This window comes from Ictalurus furcatus, chromosome 17 (assembly GCF_023375685.1).
Source record: "Ictalurus furcatus strain D&B chromosome 17, Billie_1.0, whole genome shotgun sequence".
Classification (NCBI taxonomy): Eukaryota; Metazoa; Chordata; class Actinopteri; order Siluriformes; family Ictaluridae; genus Ictalurus; species Ictalurus furcatus.
Window position 1 is genome coordinate 5600451 of NC_071271.1, and position 26089 is coordinate 5626539.

At 41.0% G+C, this 26089-nt stretch overlaps 1 protein-coding gene across 1 annotated transcript in view; it reads left to right on the top strand.

Moving 5' to 3' along the window:
- Positions 1–26089, top strand: part of LOC128621700 (cell adhesion molecule DSCAML1) — a 40919-nt gene that overhangs the window by 14295 nt on the left and 535 nt on the right. The window contains exons 10-28 of the mRNA XM_053647656.1: positions 70–198; positions 488–655; positions 765–835; positions 942–1182; positions 8195–8341; positions 8602–8757; positions 15039–15178; positions 16886–17039; positions 19452–19569; positions 19902–20065; positions 20153–20251; positions 21158–21346; positions 21538–21825; positions 22141–22296; positions 22448–22478; positions 22644–22762; positions 22863–23015; positions 23113–23307; positions 25233–25544. Coding sequence (XP_053503631.1) covers positions 70–198; positions 488–655; positions 765–835; positions 942–1182; positions 8195–8341; positions 8602–8757; positions 15039–15178; positions 16886–17039; positions 19452–19569; positions 19902–20065; positions 20153–20251; positions 21158–21346; positions 21538–21825; positions 22141–22296; positions 22448–22478; positions 22644–22762; positions 22863–23015; positions 23113–23307; positions 25233–25544 — 3030 coding nt within the window. The remainder of the gene's footprint in view (positions 1–69; positions 199–487; positions 656–764; positions 836–941; positions 1183–8194; positions 8342–8601; positions 8758–15038; positions 15179–16885; positions 17040–19451; positions 19570–19901; positions 20066–20152; positions 20252–21157; positions 21347–21537; positions 21826–22140; positions 22297–22447; positions 22479–22643; positions 22763–22862; positions 23016–23112; positions 23308–25232; positions 25545–26089) is intronic.

The window sequence follows — 26089 nt, forward strand, 5'->3', positions numbered from 1 at the left end:
CCTCTTGTGCCCTGACCACCCCACCCCCCCGCCCTTCCAAATTGCTTTGTCTGTATTTCCTTGTTGTAGAGCCCCCTGATCCCCCAGAGTTAGAAGTACGTGAGGTAAAAGATCGCAGTATGAACTTAAGATGGACCCAGAGGTTTGATGGGAACAGCATCATTACCAGTTATGATATTGAATACAAAAACAAATCTGGTATGTACTTTTCTGCCATTTTTTGCAGCACAATAGCCAACTAAAACAATACAACATTCTATACAACATTCATACAGATATTTTGAGGCCAGATAGAGACTGCTTGACACTGTCCCATCCATTACTGTACACAGTTTTTATTGGCTTCTGATGCTTATAAAGCATTCTGCATAGTTTGTACTCGTTATTTTTTTCGGCATATTATTATTGTTCCAACAAAAACAATGCACTGCAGTGTGCTTTAATTAATAAGGGTATGATGTATTTTTCTGTGCTGGTCTCTTCATAGATCCATGGGAATTGAAGCATGCTACACGCAAAATTTCCCCGACCAATAACCAGGCCAACATAGTGGAGCTGCATCCTGCTTCTGTCTATAGCATTCGTATGTATTCATACAACAAAATCGGCCGTAGTCAGGCCAGCAAAGAGCTCACTATCAGCACAGAGGAAGCATGTAAGTACAGAAGTATGCACACACACACATACACAGTACAACGGTTTTAATGAGCAGTCAGTGATTATTAGCTTGTTATAAACTGATCTGACATTTTGGCCTTTCACAGCTCCTGATGGGCCACCCATGGACGTCATTCTGCAGCCTATGACATCACAGAGCATCCGTGTTACATGGAAGGTACACAACCTGAGCCAAATTTGGCTTCATGCCACAATATTGATGATACAGTAAACAATACATTTAGATCAAAAAATAAAAACAATACTTTTGCTCTTGTTGCCAGGCTCCCAAGAAGGAGCTCCAGAATGGCGTAATCCGCGGCTATCAGATTGGCTACAGAGAGAATGGGCCTGGCAGTAACGGCCAGTACAGCATAGTGGAGATGAAGGCAACTGGTGACAGTGAGGTGTATACGCTGGATAACCTGAAGAAATTTGCTCAGTATGGAGTGGTTGTTCAAGCCTTCAATCGAGCTGGAACAGGTCCATCCAGTTCTGAGATCAATGCTACCACACTAGAAGACGGTAAAGACATGTTTACTTATATCATATATTTAGATCAGTGGTTTCCAAACGTTTTGGGCAAACGACGCCAAATGGACATTATGAATTTTGTGTCCCCAAGCCTTGACCGCCCGACATTTTTTCATTCCAGATTTATAATTTAGGACGAATGTAATATTTGTGCATTATATTATGTGAAATGTAAGTGAGTAAAAACCTAAGGAATGTTCCTTGCACTGAATAACCAGTCTATTGGATGAATTTGTGTACGCATGTAGAAGCAGCAGCAATGTGAGTGGCATTATTCACATACTGTGTATCTCTCGCTGCATAGCTTATGTACATAAAGATGATTTAAAAGCAATATTCACTAGATGGCACGTGAGATCCAAAACAGCTCAGTCTCTTAAAACGTTCTGCCACCATCGGGATGGTTGTTATGGGCTGCATCTCAAATAAATAAAAAAAACCTCTGATCTTACATTCAAAGTTATTTAGTACTCTAAAAAAATCCAGAAGACTGGTATGCAAAACAGACCTTTTAGGTAGATTTGAAGGCTGCATGAGACGGTTTTAAAATCTAAAAAAGCCAAATAAAAAAAGAATTTAAAAAAGAACCCTAACCCTAACCCTATCCTTTTCTGGTTGACAGAACATTCACACATTCCCAGTTTAGATAATCTCTCTATACCCATGAACCCCCAGATGTGTGCCTTTACCTATGAGAAAGCTATTAACAAAAGGCTTGACTAAACAAATAGGTTTTCAGCCTAGTCTTAAATTCTGACACCCTGTCTGAGTCCTGAACACTAATTGGAAGGCGGTTCAGTAGCTGTGGGAATTTGTAGGAAAAAGCTCTTCCCCTGCCCTAGTCTTCACTATTCTAGGTACTATTAAAGAGCCTGCACCCACGATTGAAGAAGGCATGGTGGATCAGAAAGGTTCATTCTGTTACTGTGATGTGGGACCATTCAGTGGTTTATAGGCCACGAGTAGTATTTTATAATGTAAAATTTTACTGGGAGTGTGGATAAGATAGTGGTAATGTGATAGAACCTCTGGTCCTAGTAAGGACTCTGGCTACTGCATTCTGGTTTATGCACCTACTATAAGATCCTGACATTAAGGCATTAAATAGTCCAACCTAGAGGTAACAAATGCATGAGATTGTCTGAGCAATATTTCTGAAGTGAAAAAAAGACTATTGTCCTATTGATATTATCTACATTAACTTCTAATGAGAGACTGGAGTCAATAATTACACCAAGGGCTTTCTCTGTTGCATGTGATGTATATGAAAGGTAATCCAGAGTTACTACATCAATAAGCTTACTTCTAGCTGCCTGGGGTCCTAGTAGAAGTACTTGTGTTCTTTTAAGAATTAAGTAAAATGTACTAATCATGTAGTGTCTATTCTCCTTTACACATTCCTCCACTTTATTAAGCTGCTGTCTCTCATCTATCTTTGTTGAAACTTACTGTATGACGTGTGTCATCAGCACAACGCTGGAAGCTAATACTATGTTTATGGGTAATTGTACCCAGAGGTAGCATATATAGAGAAAATAGCAGTAGGCCTAGAACCGAGCCCTGTGGAGCAACAGATTTTATGTTTGTATGGTTAGAAGTCATTTACATCTACAAACTAATCACAATCAGTCAAATAAAAGAGCCATTCCCTTGACTCCAACATTTTCTATTCTATCTAGAAGAATACTATGATCTATGATATCAAAAGTTGTAATAAGGTCAAGCAACACAAGCAAGAAGACACAACCCAGATCAGAGGCTAGTGGTATGTCATTTACCACGTTCACCACTTTCTCAGTACTGTGACGAGGCCTAAATCCTAACTGAAAGATTTCATGAATGCACCTGTGCAATTTTGAGCTTAATTGCTGTGTTACAAACTTTTTCATAAAAAAATAACCAATAAGAGTATTTTATAATGAAGAAGGCTCTCCTTCCATGCAATTTAGAAAACTACCAATTTATTTAGATGCCATTTACATTCTAACTTTCAAATTGTCTTTTTTTGTGTGTGAATAGGATCATTATACCAGGATACTATTTGTTTTCTCTGTAATTATTTTTCTTTTAAGTGGGGCTACATTATTTAGAGTGGAGCAGAATTTTGACTCAGTCACCTGATTGTGAGGTTAAAGGGTGAACGAATCAAAGTTGACAGCTCTGGGAGAGTTCAATAAAACTGTGTAGAGCAACTGATGTGATTGTATACTTGATGTTTTCTATAAATAATCTAAATGTCAATATTGAATCAAGAGTCTGTCTACTGTAATGAGTGGGCCCTCTTGTATTCTGATTGACCCCTAATAATTCTAGTATACACACAACTGCTGTTCGCAGAGGGTTTTGCAGATTATCTAAATTAATATTAAAGTCTCTACAGAAACAACCAAGTTCGAGACAAAGTCTGAAACTTCATGTAGAACTTCAGAATACAGCCCTGGGGGTCTTTAAATGTTCATTAATGGAAATGACTGAGTAGACTTGTTTTTTTGTGGCTAGGTATTTTGGTGTAAAGGAAAATATACTGCTGGAATATTCAGGAATTCAGCCAATGATATGAGAGAAATAGTTAGATGATGTTGTGAGGAAGGGAAAACTCAGTAAAGCTCATAGTAAAAAGTATGTTTTGTTTATAGCAAAGAACACAATAGGGTGTCAAATCTGCTGTAAGTTTAGGGTGTGTGAAACTGAAGATCAGTTTTTCTGGTGTGAATGGAAATGGAGTGAGAGAGAGAGAATGGTCAAGAGGTCCAACAAGCATCCTGCCAAGGAACAGTGGGACACAGTGCCACATTTAACCACCCAAGCCATTCAACTTTTCTACACCACAAGTGGGAGAAATGGATTAAAAGACTCAAGAGGTTTAGAGTGGCAATCTGTACAAATGCTCTGATGAAACCCATGTTTTACGAGTGCACTGCAAGCACAGCATAACATCATGCCTGTGGTAAAAAGACCATTTCAAGCACGCTTGTACTACATCTAAAACTGCACTGTACTGTGTGTTATGACACCTTTCTATCAGAGCCAGCATTTACATTTTCAGCAATTTGTGCGACAGTAGATATGGGCTAGCCTTCTCTCCCCACGCGCATCAGTGAGGCTTGGGTGCCCAAGACCCTGTCGCCGGTTCAACAGTTGTCCTTCCTTGGACCACTTTTGGTAGGTACTAACCACTGCATACCAGGAACACCGTATAAGGCCTGGCGTTTTGGAGATGCTCTGACCCGGTTGTCTAGACATCACAATTTGGCCCTTGTCAAAGTCGCTCAGATCGTTACGCTTGCCCATTTTAACTGCTTCCAACACATCAACTTCAAGAACTGAATGTTTACTTGCTGACTAATAAATATATCCCACCCCTCTATAGGTGCCGTTATAACGAGATAATCCATGTTATCCACTTCACCTGTCAGTGGATTGCTGCCCTTAAGCCAGTTCTTTTTTAAAAGGCTTTGTTTACTTCCAGAACAGGATGGAGACGTAAGTCACACAGGGCCTTGAAGGTGTAGTACATCATATGGATGATGTGCTTGAAAGGGGCAGAGCTATAGAAGAGCATGATAGCCATCTACATGCCGTGCTGCAGAGAATCCAGCAAGCTGGAATCATGCTGAATATCGACAAGTGATCTATTTAAATAGGTTGTCAGCTTTCTAGGTCACATTACATCTGCTAGAGGCATTAGCCTTAACCCAAAGTAAACCCAGACCATCAGGAAAATGAAATGGCCCACAAAGGTTAGTTTAGGAGCTTCCTGGGAATGGTTAATCAGCTGGGGAAGTTCATTCCACAATTGGCTGAAAAAGACAAAGCTCTTTGAGATCTATCCAAGAAGTTTTGCTGGATCTGGGGTGATGAACAGATCAGAGCATTTTAAACTCTCAGAGCAGCACTATCATCTCCACCTCTTTTAGCCATGTATGACCCCAAATGGGTATACAAGGAATTGTTCAATGCATGGTATTACAGACTGGGCACAGTTCTTCTGCAGAGATGGAAGGAGGGCTGAAAGCCCGTGGCCTACTGTATGTTTTGCAGTCATTTACCTTTCAATAGAAATGCCAGTTAGAAAAGGGCAGTGTATATAGCTTTAATGCTACATACTCATTAGGTCTAATACACATTTCTGTTAAGCAAAGTACATTAAATCCCTGATCAGTAATAGTTTCATTTACAATAAGCACTTTAGATATAAAAGATCTAAAATTTAGCAGTTCAAATTTCTGGCTGTGCATTCGGTATGATCTAATTTCATGATATTTACATTAATAAAAACATTTTTTTAACATGCATTTATACATTTTTTGTTTAGCCTAGTGAATAGACAGTCTCTATATGATGGAACCTGGGTGATGATGTCACAGTATAAGTGAATGTGTGTGTGACATTTTTATTTTGTAAATTTGTGATATTAACTCCTTTGTACAAAAGGTCAGATTTTCCTTGAGGCTTACCCCTTACATAGAAGTACATGCTCAGACAACACTGATGTATTTGATCTAACATGGATCATCAGGTTTTACACAAACTAATTGAGTTATTGTCTGTTCGCAGACTTCTGCTTTTCCATAGGTGTTCCAAATGAACTGAACCACCATCTTGTAATATATATAGCAACTCCACTTACTGATTATATCAACCTGTTAGATATGCAGCTCTCCGAGGCAGGAGATGTGCATCTGCCTTCATTCAGGGCTTGATCGTCCACATCAACATCACTTGGAATTTTGTGATTGATGTAATATACCACTGTGGTTTTGTTAGTCCACACTTTTAGGGGTTCCTGAAAATGCTGTAGTACTAGCCACACAGCTTTCATTTCAAGGACATTGATATGTGGATGTTGAGCCTCATTTTTCCATCTTCCATTCACATTCACTTTTCCCTGATCTGTGAACATGCATCTGTTGTTATTATTTCAGACTTTGCAGACAGAACACCTAAGGGCATACCTCAAAGGAGAAAATGCAGACCGGAGCAACACCTCTTGTAACCAACACATACTTTTGAGATTGTCATTGAGCATTCAGCCAACACTGAAATTGTCTGAGGATCCAACTTTTGTTAGCCTTAAAACCAGTTTGTAGGGCATTCATTGCCACTGTTGTTCTGTGTTCTGATTTACACTCAGATCTTCAGTTTGCTTTGAAGTTGAGATACCAGAAAGAGTTCAGAGAATGAGACTCAGCCAATAATAGCACATCATGGTGTGTCTTTGTATGCAAGATGGCTGGATTAGGTACCCTTACCTCTGTACTTTAATGCACTGTTCCTTTCTATGAACAGAGCTTGCTTTTGGTGCATGGCCACTGCCAGCTCCTCTAATCTGTGTTTCAATGCAGTAAAGACACAGATGAGTCTGCACATGTGAGGTTACAATGCTGGAATGAAAGGCGGTAGAACCTGTTGTTTTCGTTAGTACTTTTAGAGGTCCATGAACAAAGTGCATGACCTCTTGCTAGAGGTCCAGCACTCAGCAGTTCTTCTTCTTCTTCTTCTTCTTCTTCTTCTTCTCTGCTAAAAACAAATTCTCCAAAACCTAAAGAAATGCATTATACTAAAATGACATGAAACTTGCTCAGGAGGCATTACTCCCTCACACTACTCAGGCTAATAAAATGAAAAAGGCTCCAGACACTTGCATCTCCACCCATGTATATTTTGTGCTAATTTGCATAATATGCAAAATCTACGTTTGCGAATTAGTCTTCTAACGAGACATGAAAATTGAACAGTATGCTCATCTATATGTCTTTACTGTTGCATCTTGGAAAACCTGACTATGGGAGCACTACTTGCAAAACCTGATTAGATTCATGGATAATGACCTGATACCAATTTCATAGCAATCAGCTTTATCAGTATGACTGTTCATTTTACATCTTTGGGCTCTGAAGCTCAGAAGGTTGAATTTGTCCGTTCCTTTTTGGAAGTCCAAGTGGGTTGGGTGACTTTTCCATGCTGATGTATTCTTCTGAATTAAGTAGGCATTTTGAATATTGGTTTTTGATTACATCTGCAATATCTCATAAATGCTGTGGTGCTTGGACCACAACAATCACCAGTTGCAGCTATATTTTCTATATCTAGTTGTAAATCTTGTGTTACATGATATATGTCTTCCTCTCTGTCCCTCTGTCACAAGGCTTTATTCTCATAGAGGTCTAATTATGAAAGCTGTCAATAAGTGCTAACTGAGGACTGTGAATTAAACTGAAAATGAGAGAGAGCTGGAATTGTGAGTGCAGTCCTCTAAATGGTGGTGGCAGTCCTCTGGGGTCAAGCCCAGTCAGACCCCAAAGCCTCTTCAAGCAAATGCTGTGGTTTCTCTTCACCCTTCTCCTTCTCCTCTTTCACTCTCTATCCTTTCTCTTGCACCCTCTCTTCCTGCGCCAGCTGCAGCTGCTCCTGCATAGAGCCAAGCCAGCTTCATCCCTCCTCCTTTCATCCTGTCCTTCACGGTCATGCGTTCTCTTCCAGCTAAAGGCACACAGACATGCACTGTCTTACCTCAATAGCACCCTTGTTTATTCAAGAGCACCATTTGGCACCTCATCATGGCCACATTTGCCATGTATCCGGGCAGAAGCAAAAGTGAACATTACAAGAGAAGAATTCAGATGAACATTCCATGGCTCTTTCATTTGAGGAATTTTGTGATGATTTTTAATACCTTAATGTGCATTTTAACATAAATCTACTTCAGACAATGCTAGAAATGCTGAAAACTGTGACATAAATTATCATACTACTTCCTGAATCACTACAAAAAATGTGGAAAAAATTTTAACAATAATGTAAAGAATTTTTAACAGATGTTTGCTTCTGATTGTATTTATAATGTGTCTATATCATTTATTTTGTCTCTCACCTACTTTATACTCCTTTATTTCATGGATGTCCAGGGTGTTACACATGATTTCAACGTAGCACACAAGCTAAAGTTCTAAATCTTGTTCCTTGATTTTATAAGTGTATTGTTTTTCTCTTTCACTCCCAGTGCCCAGCCAGCCTCCTCAGAATGTACGGGCCATCACAGTGACATCAGATGAGGCAGTGATTACATGGTCAGAGCCTCCACGGATGACCCTAAACGGGGTCTTGAAAGGTTATCGTGTGGTGTTCTGGTCCCTCTTCCCAGATGGAGGTGAGTGCTATTCATGTCAGATACTGGGGCTGAACCAGTGTAATTATACAGTACAATACAACTATTGCTACAACTATTGTTGTCTTATTCCTCAAACTGTCACCTGTTTTGTTTTTTTGTTTTTTTTCACAGTATTCAATGCAGTTTTTTTCGTGTGTTTCTTTGATTAGGACTTTGTATTTTAGAACTATTGATTTGTCCTAGATGGCTTTGTTTTAATGTACTGTATAAAAGTATATCACACCTCCCTCCTCTTTCAGAATGGGGTGAGATGCAGAACATTACTACAGTACGTGAGCAAGTGGAGTTGAAAGGCTTAGAAAAGTTCACAAACTACAGTGTCCAGGTGTTGGCCTACACACAGGCAGGGGATGGTGTCCGCAGCAATGTTCTCTACATACAGACGCGAGAAGACTGTGAGTAAACATACACACAGACCACCAGAGAAATAGACATTCACTAATATATATGTAACACAGGGCTCACAGAGGCAGAGTAAAGATTATTTGCAAAGGTTTATTAACCGGCAAATCAAGGTCAAGACAGTCCAGATCGTTAGCAAAAAATGCTCTGATAGAACAAATCCAAAACATGACCAAAAACATGGTAGAGAACTCAAACTCAAACTCAAAATAACACATATCAGAATATATAACTGTGGCAGCAGGGATGTGGTTGAGCATCAACTGTGGATGGAGAGGAGGTGGGTCAAACTGGAAGTTAACGCGTGATGATTCTCAAGTGTGGCTTGTTAACCCAAGTCTACTTATTTGTGTCTCTTTGTGCTTTCAGTGACTCTAATAATCAGCAAGAAAGAGATAGAGTGTGATATAGCTGGCGTAGCTGGCAAGACATGTATGCACATCCGTTACACACACACTTGAACATGATGGAGCAAAAGCTACAAGTCCATGACAGGCCTCTTTTCTGTTGAGTTGTCTTGTTTTTTGTTGAGTTTTGCTGAAAAGCGTGGGTTGAATAAACATGAGCCCCAAGCTTGGCTAAAATTCTGCCTGCTTCCCGAGTCTTCCTCCACCCTAACACACCCTCAAAAACCAGGTTCTACAGTGGTGCCAAAACCCAGGACTGGGTGAAGCCTCAGATGCTTCAGACCCACTCTGTGAAATTGTCAAGTCCCGCACCATCCTTCACCAAACCCTACACCAAGTGCTCCTTGGCCGAGAGCCGGCAGGTGGGCAGCTGCAGCCCACCACATCTCTGGATGTGTCCCCTGCACCCATGCCACACGTGATGCTCCCCAAAATGGCCTCCATAGACAATCCAGAGACCTTCCTGTAGCTCTTCAAGTATGCAGCAGCTGCGTGGGAATGGCTGGTGGAGGAATGGGCTCTGCAACTGCTCTCCTTGTAATCGGGGGATGTCCAGCTTGTCAGCCAGCAGCTGGACTATTCCAGTGTCAAGAGGGCGGTCCTGCAGCACATCGACAAAACACCTGAGAAGCGCCACCCACGCTTCCGGTTACAGGAGCAGGAGCAGGATGCAGAACAGATCTTCAAGCTGTTGGTACTGGAACAATTTGTTGCCTGCCTCCCAACAAGTACAGCGGAGCTGGTCTGTTGCCACTGGTCCATGTCCTTGGATGAAGCCATGCAGCTGAAGGAGGATCACTCACTGGCTGTTCCTGGTCTAGGCATCCCTGGTCTTTCTCGCATTCTTTCTTTGCTCCCGTCTTATCCCCCAGTTTCAGCTCCCCAAAAATTAGGTGCTGGGGCAAAGAAACTGACACCCAGTTCCCACATCGCTTTTCCTCCCCTGCCTCTGTAACATCTCCCCATGCTCTGTCTCTCTTTCCACAGGGGGGATATCCAATGCCCAACAGAGCTGGGGTAAAGGCCAGGCAGGTGTGTTGGTACTGTGGAGAAACCAGGCATTTCCAGGATCAGTGTTCCTGCATGGAGGTGGAAACTCTGATCTAGATCCCTGACATGCATTGGCTGGGGAGGTGGTGCCAGGGCCAAGGGGACATGGAGGGTGGGGATGGCACTGCCCATCCACCCCTTGCAGGGATTCCCCTCTGGGATTTCCCCTTGGAGCAACTGCATGATGAGACCCTGAGAAATGCCTTGAACCAAGTGAGAGTAATTGATGGTCAGGAAATTCCTCCTAATGTTGCCCTATCCCACCTCATATTTTCTGATTAATAAAGGATAGGTTAGATTAAGTTATGCAGGAAACTCAAACCATGGAAGAGAATACCCAGTTCAAAAAAAGCCATAGAGAACTTCTGTTCCATGTGGCTCATAATAACCCCATTGCTGGGCATTTGGGACAGGATAAAACACTAAACCATCTAATGGCTCATTTTTATTGGCCATGTATTCATGGTGATGCACACAGATGGTGTGTGGCATGTCGCAAATGTCAACTGGTGAATCTGCTGGCCACCCCAAAAGTGCCACTGCACCCATTACCCTTTATTGAGTTCCCCTTTGAAAGAATAGGCATGGGCCTGTCAGGCCATTAGAAAGGTGCATGTGAGTATATCGCTTTGTGTTAGTCCTGGTGAGTTAGAATCCCCAAAATATACTATATTTATATAATATATTAAATGCTGTACATCAGCCACAAGCTTTCAGTAAGGGAGACCAAGTACAGCACAATTGAGAATGAGTGTTCTGTCCTCACCATCCAGTACTATCTATAGGGGTGCCCCTTTACCCTCTGTTCCAATCATGCCCTGCTCCAGTGGCTCCACTGCATGAATAAAGGCACTTCATCCATTCAAATTTCAGGTGGTCCACAGGCCTGGGGCACAGATTGTGGTGGCAGATTACCTCTCCCAATGGGTGGGGAGTAATTTGCAGGCTGCCTGACTGAGTCAGGTGGTGGGGGTATGTGGCAGCAGGGGTGTGGTTGACTATCAGCTGTGGATGGAGAGGAGGCAGGTCAAACTGGCAGGTAATGTGTGATGGCTCTCACCTGTGTCTTGTTACTGCAGTTTACATATTTGTTTCTCTTTGTATTTTCAGGGACTCTCATAACTGGCAATAGAGAGAATGAGAGAGTGTGATATAGCTGCTGGAGCTTGCAAGACATGCACACACACATACACACCCATACACACACTGTGCATGAATATGAACTTGATGGAGCAAAAGCCGCATGTCCACAATGGACCTCTTTTTTGTTGAGTTTTTTGTGGCGTTTTTGAAAGTGTGCTGAAGACCAATGAAACAAGGGCTCAACTTTTGTGAGGGTAGTTTGAGTCAGAGGTCTCAGGTTGACAGCCATACTATCTGATCAGGTTGCATAGGTTGCTGTTGGCAACAGGGGTGGTCAGCTTGTGTCTTGTCACTGGATGGCCCTTTGTAGTTGGACACATGCTTCTTCCCATGTCTGTTTGCTCTATCTGATCCAGTCGTCAACTTGCAGGAAAATGTGATGGCTCTACAGACCATGGAAAGAGAGGTGAATGGTATCAAAGTAAACACTGGAACGGAGTGAGACCAGTAGATGAGTGGATCAAAGAGTTTTGAGCATACTCTTCCCAGGCAAGGAACCTGCTCCAGTCCTGATGATTTTTGAAGCAGTAGACCCTAAGGAAGCCCCCAGAATGATAACCTGAGGAGAGCCAGACACTGATATCAAGTAGAGTAGGTATCTGTAGTGATACAGAGCAGGTTTTGTCCTGCTATAAGACTCCCCACCAGGACTTATTTTCCACTGACCTATGCATTCTTGAGATGGTTGTCCAGAGCTGAGGGAGGTGTGTACCCACTGTATCACTTCCGCCTACATATTCTAAGGCACATATATTCTTGTCACTGTTGTTTGGGATCATCCTGCTAGGTGTCCTCCATGATCTCCCACTGCATGGGAGCTGCAAAACAAGACTCTAACTCTAAGGTTCTAACTGGGAGTGTGAGGTCTTTCAAAAACCCTGGATAATGCATCCACTTTACCTTTCTTGGTCCCGGGTCTGTATATGAGCATGATATTGAATTAAAAGTAATAATTGAAGTGGTAAAGAATAGTGCCCATCAGGCTTGGCATGGGGGTTAGCTGTTTTGCAAACTTGATGTATTCAAGGTTCTTATGGTCAGTCATGATGATGAAGGGAAAGTTTTCAACCTCCAGCCAATATCACCTTGTCTTCAGCACCGGTTCATTCCACCAACTCTCTGTAGCCAAAGTACATCAGAGTCATCAGAGCAAAATCAGCAGCAGATTGTTTTGTATGTCTTTTCCCAGTGCCTTTTCCCATTTCTAGATGGTGAAATACAGAGAATGGCACATTGTATGAGGAACCTTGCATTTATCAGGAGAACCATCATATTTCTTTGGTAAGATGCTGGAAAGCACTCTTGAGTTAGTGGATGTGACTGCATTATTCACATGGATGTGGGGATATGGAGTGGTAGGTGCTTGCTGTTCCCCCCTACAGATTCAGAGACTCTCCTCCATGACAGTGGATATTTTCTGGAGCTGTTGTTCTGGTAGACAAGCAGCTGACCCTGGAAAGTGACAGCGGTCTGAAGATCTGGGCACCTCTGCCTGATCCATGGTGCTAGGTGAAGTCTTCTGTAACACTTCTGTAACAAATCCAGTGTGTTTAAGATCAAATGTAACATTACCACATCTGAGAATTAAAATGCCAAAGGGTGGAGACTTGAATTGTGTGAGTACAAGTGTTTGTGTCTAACCCCACCCCAATTCACTGCCCAGCAAAAGGAGGATTAATTCTTTATGGATTAGAAGGCATTACGTTTGTGCTTACACTGGTGGGCATGAGATTAGTGCCCTATCTTTTGCTCTCCTCCTCCCTGGGGACATGTGGGGGCTGGAGGAAAGGTTTGGGAAATGAGAGACAGGGGAGATATTGAGGACTGAACAAGAGTAAGCACTTTGCTCTTGAGATTTAACTATTTCTGTTAGATAGAAACAGAAAGAAGAAAGAGAAAGAAATCTGTGTGTTTGTGTACATGCTTAATGAGATGTGTCACATTTTTTTCTTCTCTTTCTTTGATGGCTTTGGTGCTTTTGAAAGTCTCTGTGTGTGTGTGGGTGTGGGTGTGTGGGTGTGGGTGTATGGGTGGGTGGGTGGGTAGGTGTGTGTGTGTTGCATCATTTTATAACTAAACATTCATCGTTTATCAAATGTTTATATTTCTTACATTTTTGTACATTTTAGCCTGCATGCTAGATTCTTCTAGAAAGGAGTCTCATCCGACTACAAATAAGACATATTTTATAACATGGTTAATTAATGTTTTTTTTAGTATAATTTTTAATTTTATAAATTAATTGGCCTGTCATTGAATAATTTTTTTTTTTTACCTGACTGAAAATGAATCAAGGATGGAGAGCACAAAGTACACAGTGGGAAATGGAGCTGATAATCCTTGGTTGCACTACAAAGGCATGTTCATGCTGCCACATCTGCCTCCAACTTTAATGTAGTGAAATGCAGTATGGTAGAACAGTACAGTGGCTGTTCTTTGTAAGACAGACTAAAGGCTCTCAGGAATAAAATTCTGCCAGTCTAAACCTCAAAATTATTATTATTAAATACTCAAAAAAATATTGATCATTTCTTAAAGCCTCCTAAACCTACATACCCCAAAAACATGCCCAAAAACACACACTTATATAAATACTCATACGTCACTATGGTGTCCTTTTGTTTGTCAAGGCAGTTCATAGGTACACTATGCAAAGGTAGACTCTATGTTTAAGCCTGCCTATTAGCACTGCACAATATGCACAACCTTACTGGGATTATATTGCTGTGCATTTTAATTATAAATAATATGTTTTGCAATATATCAAAGCAATCAACTTGAATTAGTTAGAGCACCTATAGCGGACTTTTCCATTAGCTTTGAGATTGGTCAGAATGCACACAGAACCAATATATTTTTATTGGTCAAACTGGTCATTTGTATGTGGTGCTGTTCTGTGGTATCAGTATTGTGGTAAGAATTAACCTACAGTGTATTGAGCAGTCCTGAGAGGGCAGTGATGGCTCAATGGTTCAGGCTCTGGGTTACTGCTCAGAAGGTTGGGGGTTTGAGCCACAGCACCACCCAGTTGCCATTGTTGGGCCCTTGAGCAAGGCCCTTAACCCTGTCTGCTCCAGGTGTGCCATATCATGGCTGACTCTGTGCTCTGACTCCAAGATGGGAATTATTTATGCAAATAAATAATTTCACTCTGCTGTAATGTATATGTGACAAATAAAGGTTTCTTTTGCTTCCACATATATACACAAATGAAGCTGACAGAGAAGGATGGTTTCGCTAAAGCGAACATATGTTACCCTTCTAACATCTGTCAATCCGTCTTTCTCTCTGTCTCTTTTGCTCACTTTTTTGTCTTTACTGACTCATTTGAGCCTCTTAACATTAAAGGCTAAGTCCAGCAAAGCTACAAACAGTTCTGCTCACTTTATACTTGAACGGCAAACAGACGTACAGTCTTAAAAGAAAAAAAAAAGAGCTTAAATCTATAAACCCTAAAGGTTTCTTTTTCTTGACCTTATGGGAATGAAGAACCGTGCAACAGAATGTTTCCCTTTCAGTGAGGGTTCAAAATAGGACTCTAGTATGTCTAAAACGATCCAAAGAGCAATCGATGAACCCATCAAAAAGTCATATAACGCTTATGGGATGCTTATTTTTGCAAAAATAAATAAATAAAACAAACAAAAAAAAAAAACATTTTCTTGCTCTCTTAGACCCTGGACCTCCAGCAGGCATCAAAGCTGTCCCCTCCTCTGCCAGCAGTGTTGTGGTATCCTGGCTCCCTCCGAACAAACCAAATGGCATCATCAGGAAATACACCATTTACTGCTCCAGCCCCGGATCAGCCCAACCAGTAAGAAACAAAGGGTGTGAAGATGTGACAGCTGGATCGTTTATTTTGACAGATAAAAATCAGATGTGTATATATTTATGCATTGTTTTTTATTTTATGTGTGTGTGTGTGTGTGTGTTGTGGTGTATTGAGATGTTTAAAGTATCTTTTTCTTTCAGTATTATCCGTATCAATCTGTATTCTTAATGTGTCTGCGTTGATCTGTGTGTGTGTGTGTGTGTGTGTGTGTGTGTGTGTGTGTGTGTGTAAGAGACAGTGGTGCAATATCAGCAGGATATGTGTGCCTCATACTGCAGTGTGTGCATGCCAGCTCACTCTCCCCTCCTCATTTGCATATCTGTGTCTCATCACGTTGCCTAGACAACCTCATCTGTTCATCAGTGAGAGCAGGAAACAAGCTAACACACACAAACACAACACATGCACCCACACATACACACACATACACACACACACACACACACACACACACACACACACACACTCCCCTGAGGCTCTATCACATTTATAACCACCTCATCTGCACACTATCATACCCACAGACACACACACACATGCACAAGCATTATTTGTGTACTCTTACAACAAATTAATACCTGTGCAGGCTTACTGACACACTTTTTCTTCATTCACAAATCTCTCTCTCTCTCTCTCTCTCTCTCTCTCTCTCTCTCTCTATCTTTGTCTTTCTGTCTCTCCCTACATCTCTTTCTCTCTCTCTCTCTCTCTCTCTCTCTCTCACTCTCTCTCTATCTCTCCCTCCTTCCCTCCCTCCCTCCCTGGTTTCTTGCAGAGCATGGGGTGATTACTATGTAAATGAGTGTGAGAGGAGAAAGGGAGGGAGGGAGGGTCAGACACACCGTGCAGGGAGTACTTTTGTTCCTCTTTTCATTATCTCCCACTATCGCTCCCTGGATCACCCCTATCTACATGCCAGAGGAATATTTCAATATCCGTTACACCACTCCGCCTCCCTCACTCCGAACCTCCCTTTACTTGCTTTTTTTTTTTGCTATGGTGGCAGAAAAAATAGAAAGAGAAAGACATGAACTTGTCCAAAGAGCTGATCAAGAGAGACAAGAGAAATATATTCACCCCAAAATAATTAAGCCTTCATAAGAATATGTAAAGTATACTCAGAAGAAAATAGAGCATAATGTAATATGACGAGTAATGTGATGCATGAGTGTGTCAGTGTGTCAGTGGTATGGCTAGGGGTTGTTGTGAGTGTGGATGGCAGGGTACGCTTAAGCAGAAAGTATGCTTCGCTTTTTACATGTACGCTAGGAATAGCGTACAGTTTGTGTATGCTATTAGTACTGTACGCGCTCCGCCCGATTTTCATAACCCTAACCCTTAGGGGTAGTCTCTAGGGAAAGGCAACTCTAGGTGTGTGTGTGTGTGTGTGTGCACGAAAGAAAATGTGCGAGATATCAAATGTCATCCTAAGAATCGCATGGATTGTGTGGAAAGTAAAGAATCTAAAAAAAAAAAATGTCTTCCTTTCTTTTACATGGTTCTGAAATCACAAACGCTTAATCACACAAAATCTTATTAATGTACGATGATGTCATCTGAGATATTTTGATCAGCATACATGGTTTTTCACACTCTTGGCATCATCAAGAATAAGCACTAGCTTCTTTGAATCATTGCAGGGATTTTTTAAATTTATTTTTTTATTTTATTTTGTTGTGTTGCTCTCAGGCTCCCAGTGAATATGAGGCAAACCCAGAAGTGCTATTTTACCGCATCACCCACCTGAATCAAGGACAGCAGTACCTTATCTGGGCAGCAGCTGTTACCACTGCGGGTCGGGGGAACATCAGCGAAAAGGTCACTGTAGAACCTGCTTTAAAAGGTACATAATGAGAAATTTAAGTTGTGTAAGAACTAATATTAGGAGTAATTGACAAATTAAGTGATTTACTTTCATTCATCCAATGTTTGTGGGTTCACTCTGCCATCATTATCTCCTTATTTCTCTCTTAGCCCTGTTCTCTGTCTGCTCTCTGTGACCTGATAAAGGGATAATGTATTGTTAGTTCTGTGATGAAAATGAGCCTCAACAAAGGAAGACTCAATGGATAGAGAAATAGCAGCTGATGGTAGTGTGCAGTAATGAGGAAGAGGACAGGCAATGTAATCAATATTTTTCATGAGCAAATAAAAGAGCGTCTACACTCACTGAACACTTTATTAGGAACACCTGTACACCTACTCAATCGTGCAATTATTGAATCAGCCAATAGGCCAGTTTCACACTTCCGGGTTTGTTGCTTCTGGGAATGACCGCCGCCGTGTAATCTGACTTCCGGTAATAGCGATTGGCTGAGTCCAGAAACAAGTCTTTCTGTTGTGTGCCTCAGTGGAGTAATTCAAAACAAAAACAACCAGATTTAAGCTTTCACGATTTTCCATCAAATGAAAATCAAAGGAAGAAGTGTGTCTGTGCAATGAGGAGAGAAGAAGCGTCGATGTTCGGGATTCGCAGAGGCAACACGTTTGTTTGTTTCAAGGAAGTTCTCATCTGAAAGTTGGTGCTGTTCCAAGTTGTTTTCAATGGAACAATTTTTATCTACTGCCTCAAAAGCAGTCTGCGTTTGACAGATCTAGCACTTGACTAGGAATAGATGTGTGCTCCCTGAAGACCATGGACTTAAAGGATGTCTCAACTAGTTTGGAAACTAGTATCAAGGACCATGACAATGTGGCACATGCCCCTGCAAGTAAGCGTTTGTGTTTATGTGCGCGTCTTTACTCCTTACCATAAAGTGTAGATAAGCTGTGATGTGATATGCGATATTCAGAAGTAACATAGCTAATAGTTTTTTCATTAAAGCTGTGCAAAACAATTAACAACTTAGCCGCTAGCATGTTACCACTATGTCTCCCTTATTTGACCCTCCCAGGTCAATGCATTTAACTAGAGAAAAACTGCAATGACATTAACTATAATGGAATTCTTATGGGCTGTAACATCAGAAGATCACATCAGGTTCCTCTTCTGTCAACCAAGAACAGAAATCTGAGGCTGCAGTGGGTACAGGCTCACCAACACTGCACAGCTGAAGACTGGAAAAATGTCTCCTGGTCTGATGAATCTCGATTTCTGGTGAGGCACACAGATGGTCAGGTCAGAATTTGGCTTCCATGGCATGAATCCATGGACCCAACCTGCCTTGTGTCACCAGTCCAGGCTGGTGGAGGTAGTGTGATGGTGTGGGGAATGTGTTCTCGGCACACTATGGACCGTTAATACCAATCAATCATGGCTTGAATGCAGCAGCGTATTTGAGTATTGTTGCTGACCAGGTGCATCCCTTCATGGCCACAATTTACCATCTTCTAATGGTTTCTTCCAGCATGATAATGCACCATGTCACACAGCAAAAGTCGTCTCAAACTGGTTTCATGAACATGACGACGGGTTCGGTGTTCTTCAGCGGTCTTCCCAGTCACCGGATCTGAATCTAGTAGCGCAGATTTGGGATGTGGTAGAACAGGAGATTCACAGCACGAAACTGCACCTGAAACATCTGCAGGACATGCAGGATGCAATCATGTCAACATGGACCAGAATCTCAAAGGAATCTCAACATCTTGTGGAATCAGTGCCATGTAGAATTGAGGCTGTTTTAAGAGCAAATCAAGGCCCTACCCAGTATTAGTATAGTGTTCCTAATAAAGTCTTCAGTGAGTGTATGTGTACAGTATATGTTTGTAGGTTTGTACAGTGTATTCAGATTCTCTTGTTATCTTTGGACCGATCATTGGCTTAAAAAAAGAAAGATTTGTCCAGAGTGAATACAGTGTGTGTTTGTGCATTTGTGTGTCACATATCATTTCTGTGTTGTTGTTGTTGTTGTTTTTTAAATAAAATTCATCTTGGTGAATATCTAACTGACATTTTTATATATATATATATATAATGAATTCAAGTGTTCTCAAGGACCTTAAATTTTTGTCAACCAATTAATTTTTTTTTTTGAAAGGTGCAAGACAGGCACGCTACAGTCCTTTTAAACTGAGTTGTCAGGTTATATGGTACAATCCGAGAAGAAAAAATGTCTTTCAAAGGTTTTTCAAAGGAGAAATGTCTTTGGATAATTAGCTTCCTGCATGAGTTCAAATTCTCTCCTATCTAAAGTTCTCTCTTAAAGAAACTCTCTGTTGTGGGGTCCTACATATAACCTTTATGGGTTACCACAGAGGGACAAACTGAAGAATCCGTGACGGTTAACGATTTTTTCCTCTCTGGTTCTCCCTTTAGCTCCTGCTAAGATATTATCTTTCGGAGGTACGGTTACTACTCCGTGGATGAAGGAGGTACGGCTGCCATGTAGTTCAGTCGGGGAGCCAACTCCCACAATTAAATGGACCAAAGACAGGTGAGTTACCGTTTTAGGTCTAGTTTTTCATTAGCCATCCTGAATCTCTGCATTCATTTCAAAAGCTCTGTCCATATTACAGTATAAAATAAATTGTAGAATAAATGATGTGCTTTAAAAAGCACAATCACTCTGGATATTGTATATTTTGATTTTTTAAATAAAATACCAGCAATATCTCACACATTTCCCTATACCACTGTTTTGAATTGTTTTATAATTTTGAACAGTAATGGTGTGCAAACTACAAGACCTCTTAATATAGACAATGTTAACAGTGATATATATAAATATGTATATATAAAATATAATTTCGATTTTGACCTCCGCAGCGAGAACACTGCTATTCCCGTCTCTCAGGATGGCCAGCGGAACATTCTGGCAAACGGGACGCTGTTGTTGCGCTCTGTAAAAGCAGAGGATTCTGGGTACTATACGTGCACAGCCACCAACACACTAGGATTCGATACCATAATTGTGAACCTACTAGTGCAAGGTAAGGTGCAAAATATATATGTATACAGAAGGTGGACGATTATTAAAGACTATAATATTTGACTATATTTATGTGCGGGTGTGTCAGTTCCTCCAGATCAGCCGCGTTTAACAGTGTCCACCACTTCAACCTCCTCTATTACGCTAGCCTGGATCCCTGGAGACAACGGTGGGAGCTCCATCAGAGGTACAACTCCTTTTTTCTGTCGTTTACTCAATCAAATAATTTTTTTCTTATTCATTTTTACTCTTCTTTCTTAATCGCTGCTCTCACACAACCTCTCCCTTCCCTCTTTCAGTCTCAGCCTCTCAGTGTGCCATATTTGGTCAACTTGGTCCGACTGTCACTGTTCACCTAGTCTATTTACATGTTTATATGCTGCCTTCCCCACTTTCTTTTGTCTAAGCAACTGAGCATGTGTGTATATGCCCCACCTTTTCTATTCATCCTGTCAGGTTTCTGTAGCTTATGATGCTTATGTGTGCTTTTATGTGCTTGTGTACACTTAATAAGGACCTTTCTTTTGGCTCAGCCATGCTTTACAGCTCTTTACAATTCCTTTGTATATTCATTTCTCTGAAGAATTGGATTTATCTCAGTTCTGGTTACAGTCTAGTCACTAATACAAATACCTCTGTTGATGTCATATAAAAAAAAAAGTGTTCATTTAGATCATTTGTACAAAATTGTCATATCACATGTAAACACCAAATACAAACGAATGACTGTTGTGTCCCTGTTGGTGTAAGTGTCCCGACAGCAGCCTTTTTCTCTCTCTCTCTCTCTCTCTCTCTCTCTCTTCTTGGAGATTTTCAGATTGAAACTCGTGATTTTTTAAATATTTGCACCCTCTAGTGGTGAGAAGGCAACTCTCCCACAACTTCTAAGCTTCATACACAGCTAAGAGTGAGGAAAACTCATTCCAGAATGCAGGGTGCTAGTTAACATTACCTGGCCCATTGTCCTTGATTTTAGCATTACATGATCACCATCATTTTAAACATATAAAAGTTGTGTAAGTAAGTGGACTAGTCATAGTCATGAGTCATAAACTCACTCAGACTTTTACATTAGATTTGTGTGTGTTTGCAGGCTTTGTGCTGCAGTATTCTGTGGATAATACAGAAGAGTGGAGAGATGTGTTCATTAGCTCCACTGAGCGCTCTTTCAAGCTGGATAACCTCCGCTGTGGCACCTGGTATAAGGTCAAGCTAGCTGCCAAGAACAGCGTGGGAGCTGGTAGGATAAGTGAAATCATTGAGGCGAAGACTCATGGCAGAGGTAAGAAAGCACAATTTGATATATCGATTAATATAATCAAGAAACTCATGTAATGTCTAGAATGTGTAGGCTGTCTAGACAGAAGCATCTATGTAAGTTTCCTTCTCATGTAGATAGTTCCGCACAGTAGGGAGGACTTATTAAGCAACACAAAACCTTGAGGTCCAAATCCTTCCCTGTCGTCCCTACAGAGCCGCAGTTCAACAAGGACCAGCCCCTGTTCACCCACATCAACTCCACCCATGCTCGGCTCAATCTGCAGGGTTGGAGCAGCGGAGGTTGCCCCATCAATGCTGTGCTGCTTGACTTCCGGCCCAAAGGCACCTATGCATGGCAAAGCGTACGCACCAATGGCACAACCGATGTCTTCCTGGCTGAGCTGCGTGAAGCCACTTGGTACGAGCTGAAGATGAAGGCCTGCAACAGTGCTGGTTGTGGCAACCAGACCTCCCAGTTTGCCACACTAGACTACGATGGCAGTGAGTTGGCCAATCAGAATCCATTTACAATTATGTGATCAATTCTGAGTACATTACTGTTTTTTAGGTGAGAATAAGTGTGTGTGTGTGTGTGTGTGTGTGTGTGTGTGTGTGCATGGACTCCTGTGATATATTGGCATCTCATCCATGGTGTATTTCCAGCCCCATTCCCAACAGCATTGAAATAAGGCTCGATTGATCAGAAAATAACACTAACACTATGTTAATAAGAGCTGCGATATCAAATCTCCTCGTGTCCTTTTATGAAGAAGCAGATCTTCAGGATCATTTCATTTTTGTGCTGTTTCTACCAAGGTACCATTCCTCCAATCAAGTCTGCACGTGGGGAAGGCGATGATGTAAAGAAGTTGTTCTCCATCGGCTGTCCTGTCATTCTAGTTACATTGGGCATGGCCCTCCTCTTCATCATTCGAAAGAAGCGCAAAGAGAAGAGGCTAAAGAGACTTCGAGGTGAGGAAGAGGGTGATGAAGGGAGTGAAGTATAGATATATGGAAGTATTTGAGAACAGCAGATAGAGAAACGTTTAAATAGGATTAAATAGGAAAGGTATTGGATACCCAGAATAAATATATTCACATTTTTTCTACTCTGCTTCTACAGATGCTAAGAGTTTGGCTGAAATGTTGATCAGGTAAGAATATAGTGCTCCAGCATAATCATAATCTGGCCAAGAGCAGGATTAATACTTATTTGTCTTTGTGTGTATTTATTTATTTGTGTTTGTGTGCGTGTGCGTGTGTGTGTGTGTGCATGTGTGTGTGTGTGTGTGTGTGTGTACATTTAACACCTGGAGCAGTAAGAACAATCGCAGTTTTGACACCCCAGTGAAGGGCCCACCCCAGGGCCCCCGTCTGCACATAGATATACCACGTGTACAACTGCTTATTGAAGATAAGGAGGGCATCAAACAGATTGGTCTGTCATTTCACTGTTTAATCTGTGTGTGTATATTCTAGCATGCCTTGTATGATTTTGGTTGAATTATCTCTGACTTTCTTCTATCATGTGTATTTAGGTGAAGACAAAGCCACCATTCCGGTGACGGACACAGAGTTCAGCCAATCAGTAAACCCCCAGAGTTTCTGTACAGGCGTGTCTGTGCATCATCCTGCCCTTATTCAGAACACTGGACCCTTAATTGACATGTCTGATATTAGACCAGGAACCAGTAAGTTCCTTGCTTTACCCAATATATTCTTGAAGCAGTTTCCTAGTTATTTATTTCATGTATAAACATTTTCCCTATATACTCATTCTATTCCCAGATCCGGTGTCAAGGAAGAGTGTTAAGTCAGCTCACAGTACAAGGAACCGTTACTCAAGCCAGTGGACCCTGACAAAGTGCCAGGCATCCACACCTGCCCGCACCCTGACCTCTGACTGGCGTACCGTCGGCTCCCAGCACGGTATCACTGTAACAGAGAGTGACAGTTATAGTGCCAGTCTGTCCCAGGACACAGGTAAACAAACATTTACATAATCTAAACACAGCCACAGCATAAAAGAATGGCTCTTACCTTAAACTCTACCTTAAACTTAAAATCTTCACATGCTGTACTTGTCTCAAAGCTTTGATAAGCAGTACAATTTTAAACCTACAGTAAATAGCTGAACAGGCTGGTGAATTGTTAAACCATATTAAAAAGTTTAAAATGTCAGCAGTTTTTTTGTAAAAAAAAAAAAAAAAAAAAAACCTGTTCTTCATGCTCAGAAAACAGTATTTAAATGATGGAATATTATTGGAAATTATTTAACAACTCTGTGTTTGGGGAAAAGGTGTGTGCTAAAATGGAATAATTATCAAAAGTATACTTAAATCATACAAAAATACCATTAAATATACTTCAGTATACATGTATAACACTGTAGTGTATATACAAATATATTTTATATATAAGTATAGAACGTACAAACAACACCTTTACATGCATGAAAGTAACCATATATATATATATATATATATATATATATATATATATATATATATATATATATATATATATATATATATATATATAAAGCGTATTAAACCACTTCCCATGGCATGTTATTATTAAGATATTCAATCCTACAAATATAACAAACTTGAAAGAACAATGCTGTCAAACAGAAATAACTATTTTCAGAATATTTTACTGAAATGCTTGCACTTACAGTATAAGACCATGTGCTTGGACCCAGAATAAGGCACATACTAGAAAGGTAAACAAGGAAATGGCAGAGGTGGAGATTATTAATACTATAATATTCCACTAAGAAGAAAAATGACTTTTCCTTTAAAGAAAAGGACGTTAGGTCAATGATAAATGTATGAAAATTCATTATTTCATCCCGAGGGTCATGGTGAATCCAGAGTCTGTCCTGGAAACACTGGACGCGGGGAGGATGGGGGTTGTTGGGCGGAGGGGAAGCACCGTGGAATCCCAGAGCACCATGCGCACACACTTATTTACACCTAGAGGCAGTTTAGTGTTTTCACTTCACCTACCGGTGTGTTTTTTGGAGGTGAGAGAAAAGCAGAGAGGCCGGAGGAACCCCATGAGGGCTTGGGGAGAATGTGGTCAATTCTGCACAGGAAGAAAATGTATGGAAGAATCAAATCTAAATAAAAGAAAAAGTTTTAATTTGAACTGTAATGAAATGAAATATTTTATAATATAGTACCTATAAGTACATTTTATAACTCGTATGTAATATTGTACATTTTAAAAGAACTCAACCATGCCACATGGATCTGTGGCCAGGAACCTAGGGAGCAAAACAGGTCATGCTCTCCGCATGGGAGGGATAGCATATAGCATACGCTTCCCTGTCAATCACTATCTGGTGTCTGTCTGTGAGCTCATGTACGTGGAAGATAGCTCTTTCGTCAGGTTTTACACTGACCTGTGATGCAGCGTAAGCAGTAATGAAAAGATGTGCTTGACTGCCTTTACTTGTGTCAGAGGAAGCATGTGTTAGCCTTCACTCTGGTTGGTGGTTGTCGTATGATAGGGCAGAGCTGGCTAGTGGCTGGTAATTGACAAGTGAACAAACTGGGGAGAAAATGGTGGGAAAGTATTGTTAGATACTTAAACGCAAGTACCTAATGTATATAATGTATAAAAATTAAACTACATTTGATCTAAAAGTATATTTCATAGGAAAGAATGAGTGGATTTATTTTTTGCTAGAGTTTTTAGGCTTGTGTCTAATGACTTTAGTATACAGGTTTTTTTTATGCTAACTGGTAGTTATATGCTTCCATTACATTAATATGTGTATATTTGAATTTTTAATCTTTAAGCAAGAATCAAATTGGATTCTATTTATTCACCTCCAGCATCATTAAACCAGCTGTTAATCATTTTGTGTCTTCCCCCCGCAACCCTGCCTTATGTCTCAGACAAGGGCCGTAACAGCATGGTTTCAACTGAGAGTGCTTCCTCTACGTATGAGGAACTGGCTCGAGCTTACGAGCACGCCAAGCTGGAAGAGCACCTGCAGCACGCTAAGTTTGAGATCACAGAGTGCTTCATTTCAGACAGTTCTTCGGACCAGATGACCACAGGTACTAATGAAAATGCCGACAGCATGACATCAATGAGCACGCCATCCGAGCCAGGCATCTGCCGCTTTACAGCATCTCCACCAAAACCACAGGACTATGACCGTGGCAAGAATGTAGCGGTGCCGATTCCACACCGTGCCAACAAGAGTGAGTTCCTATCAGAGTTGTGCTAGTACATATTTCTTTGCATGTTCTATGTAAACATAACTAGTACCCAGATGAGCATGGGTTCCCTTCTGAGTCTGGTTCCTCTCAAGGTTTCTTCCTCATATCATCTTAGGGAGTTTTTCCTCACCACCGTCGCCACCGTCTCGCTCAATAGAGATCAATTCACACACTTAAAATCTGTAAGCTGTGTTTATATATTTCTGTAAAGTTGCTTTGAGACAATGTCCATTGTTAAAAGCGCTATACAAATAAAATCGAATTGAATTGAATTGAATAGTAGTAGGAAAACTAGAAATTAAGGACATAAAGTATAGGATTGTTCAGGTAGTGTCCATGGGACCCTGGATCTTTAAACAATTGTTTTAGGTGAAGTATTCATTCAAGAGGTTTTGTGCATACATGTACATTTGGATTTACAGAACAAGAGCAAGGTTTCCAGTGCAATGAGTTGGGTTTTTGTTTTTTTAAAGGTATGCTATTCAGCTAATGATTTTTACTTCTGACTTCTTTAACCCTCTCTTCCC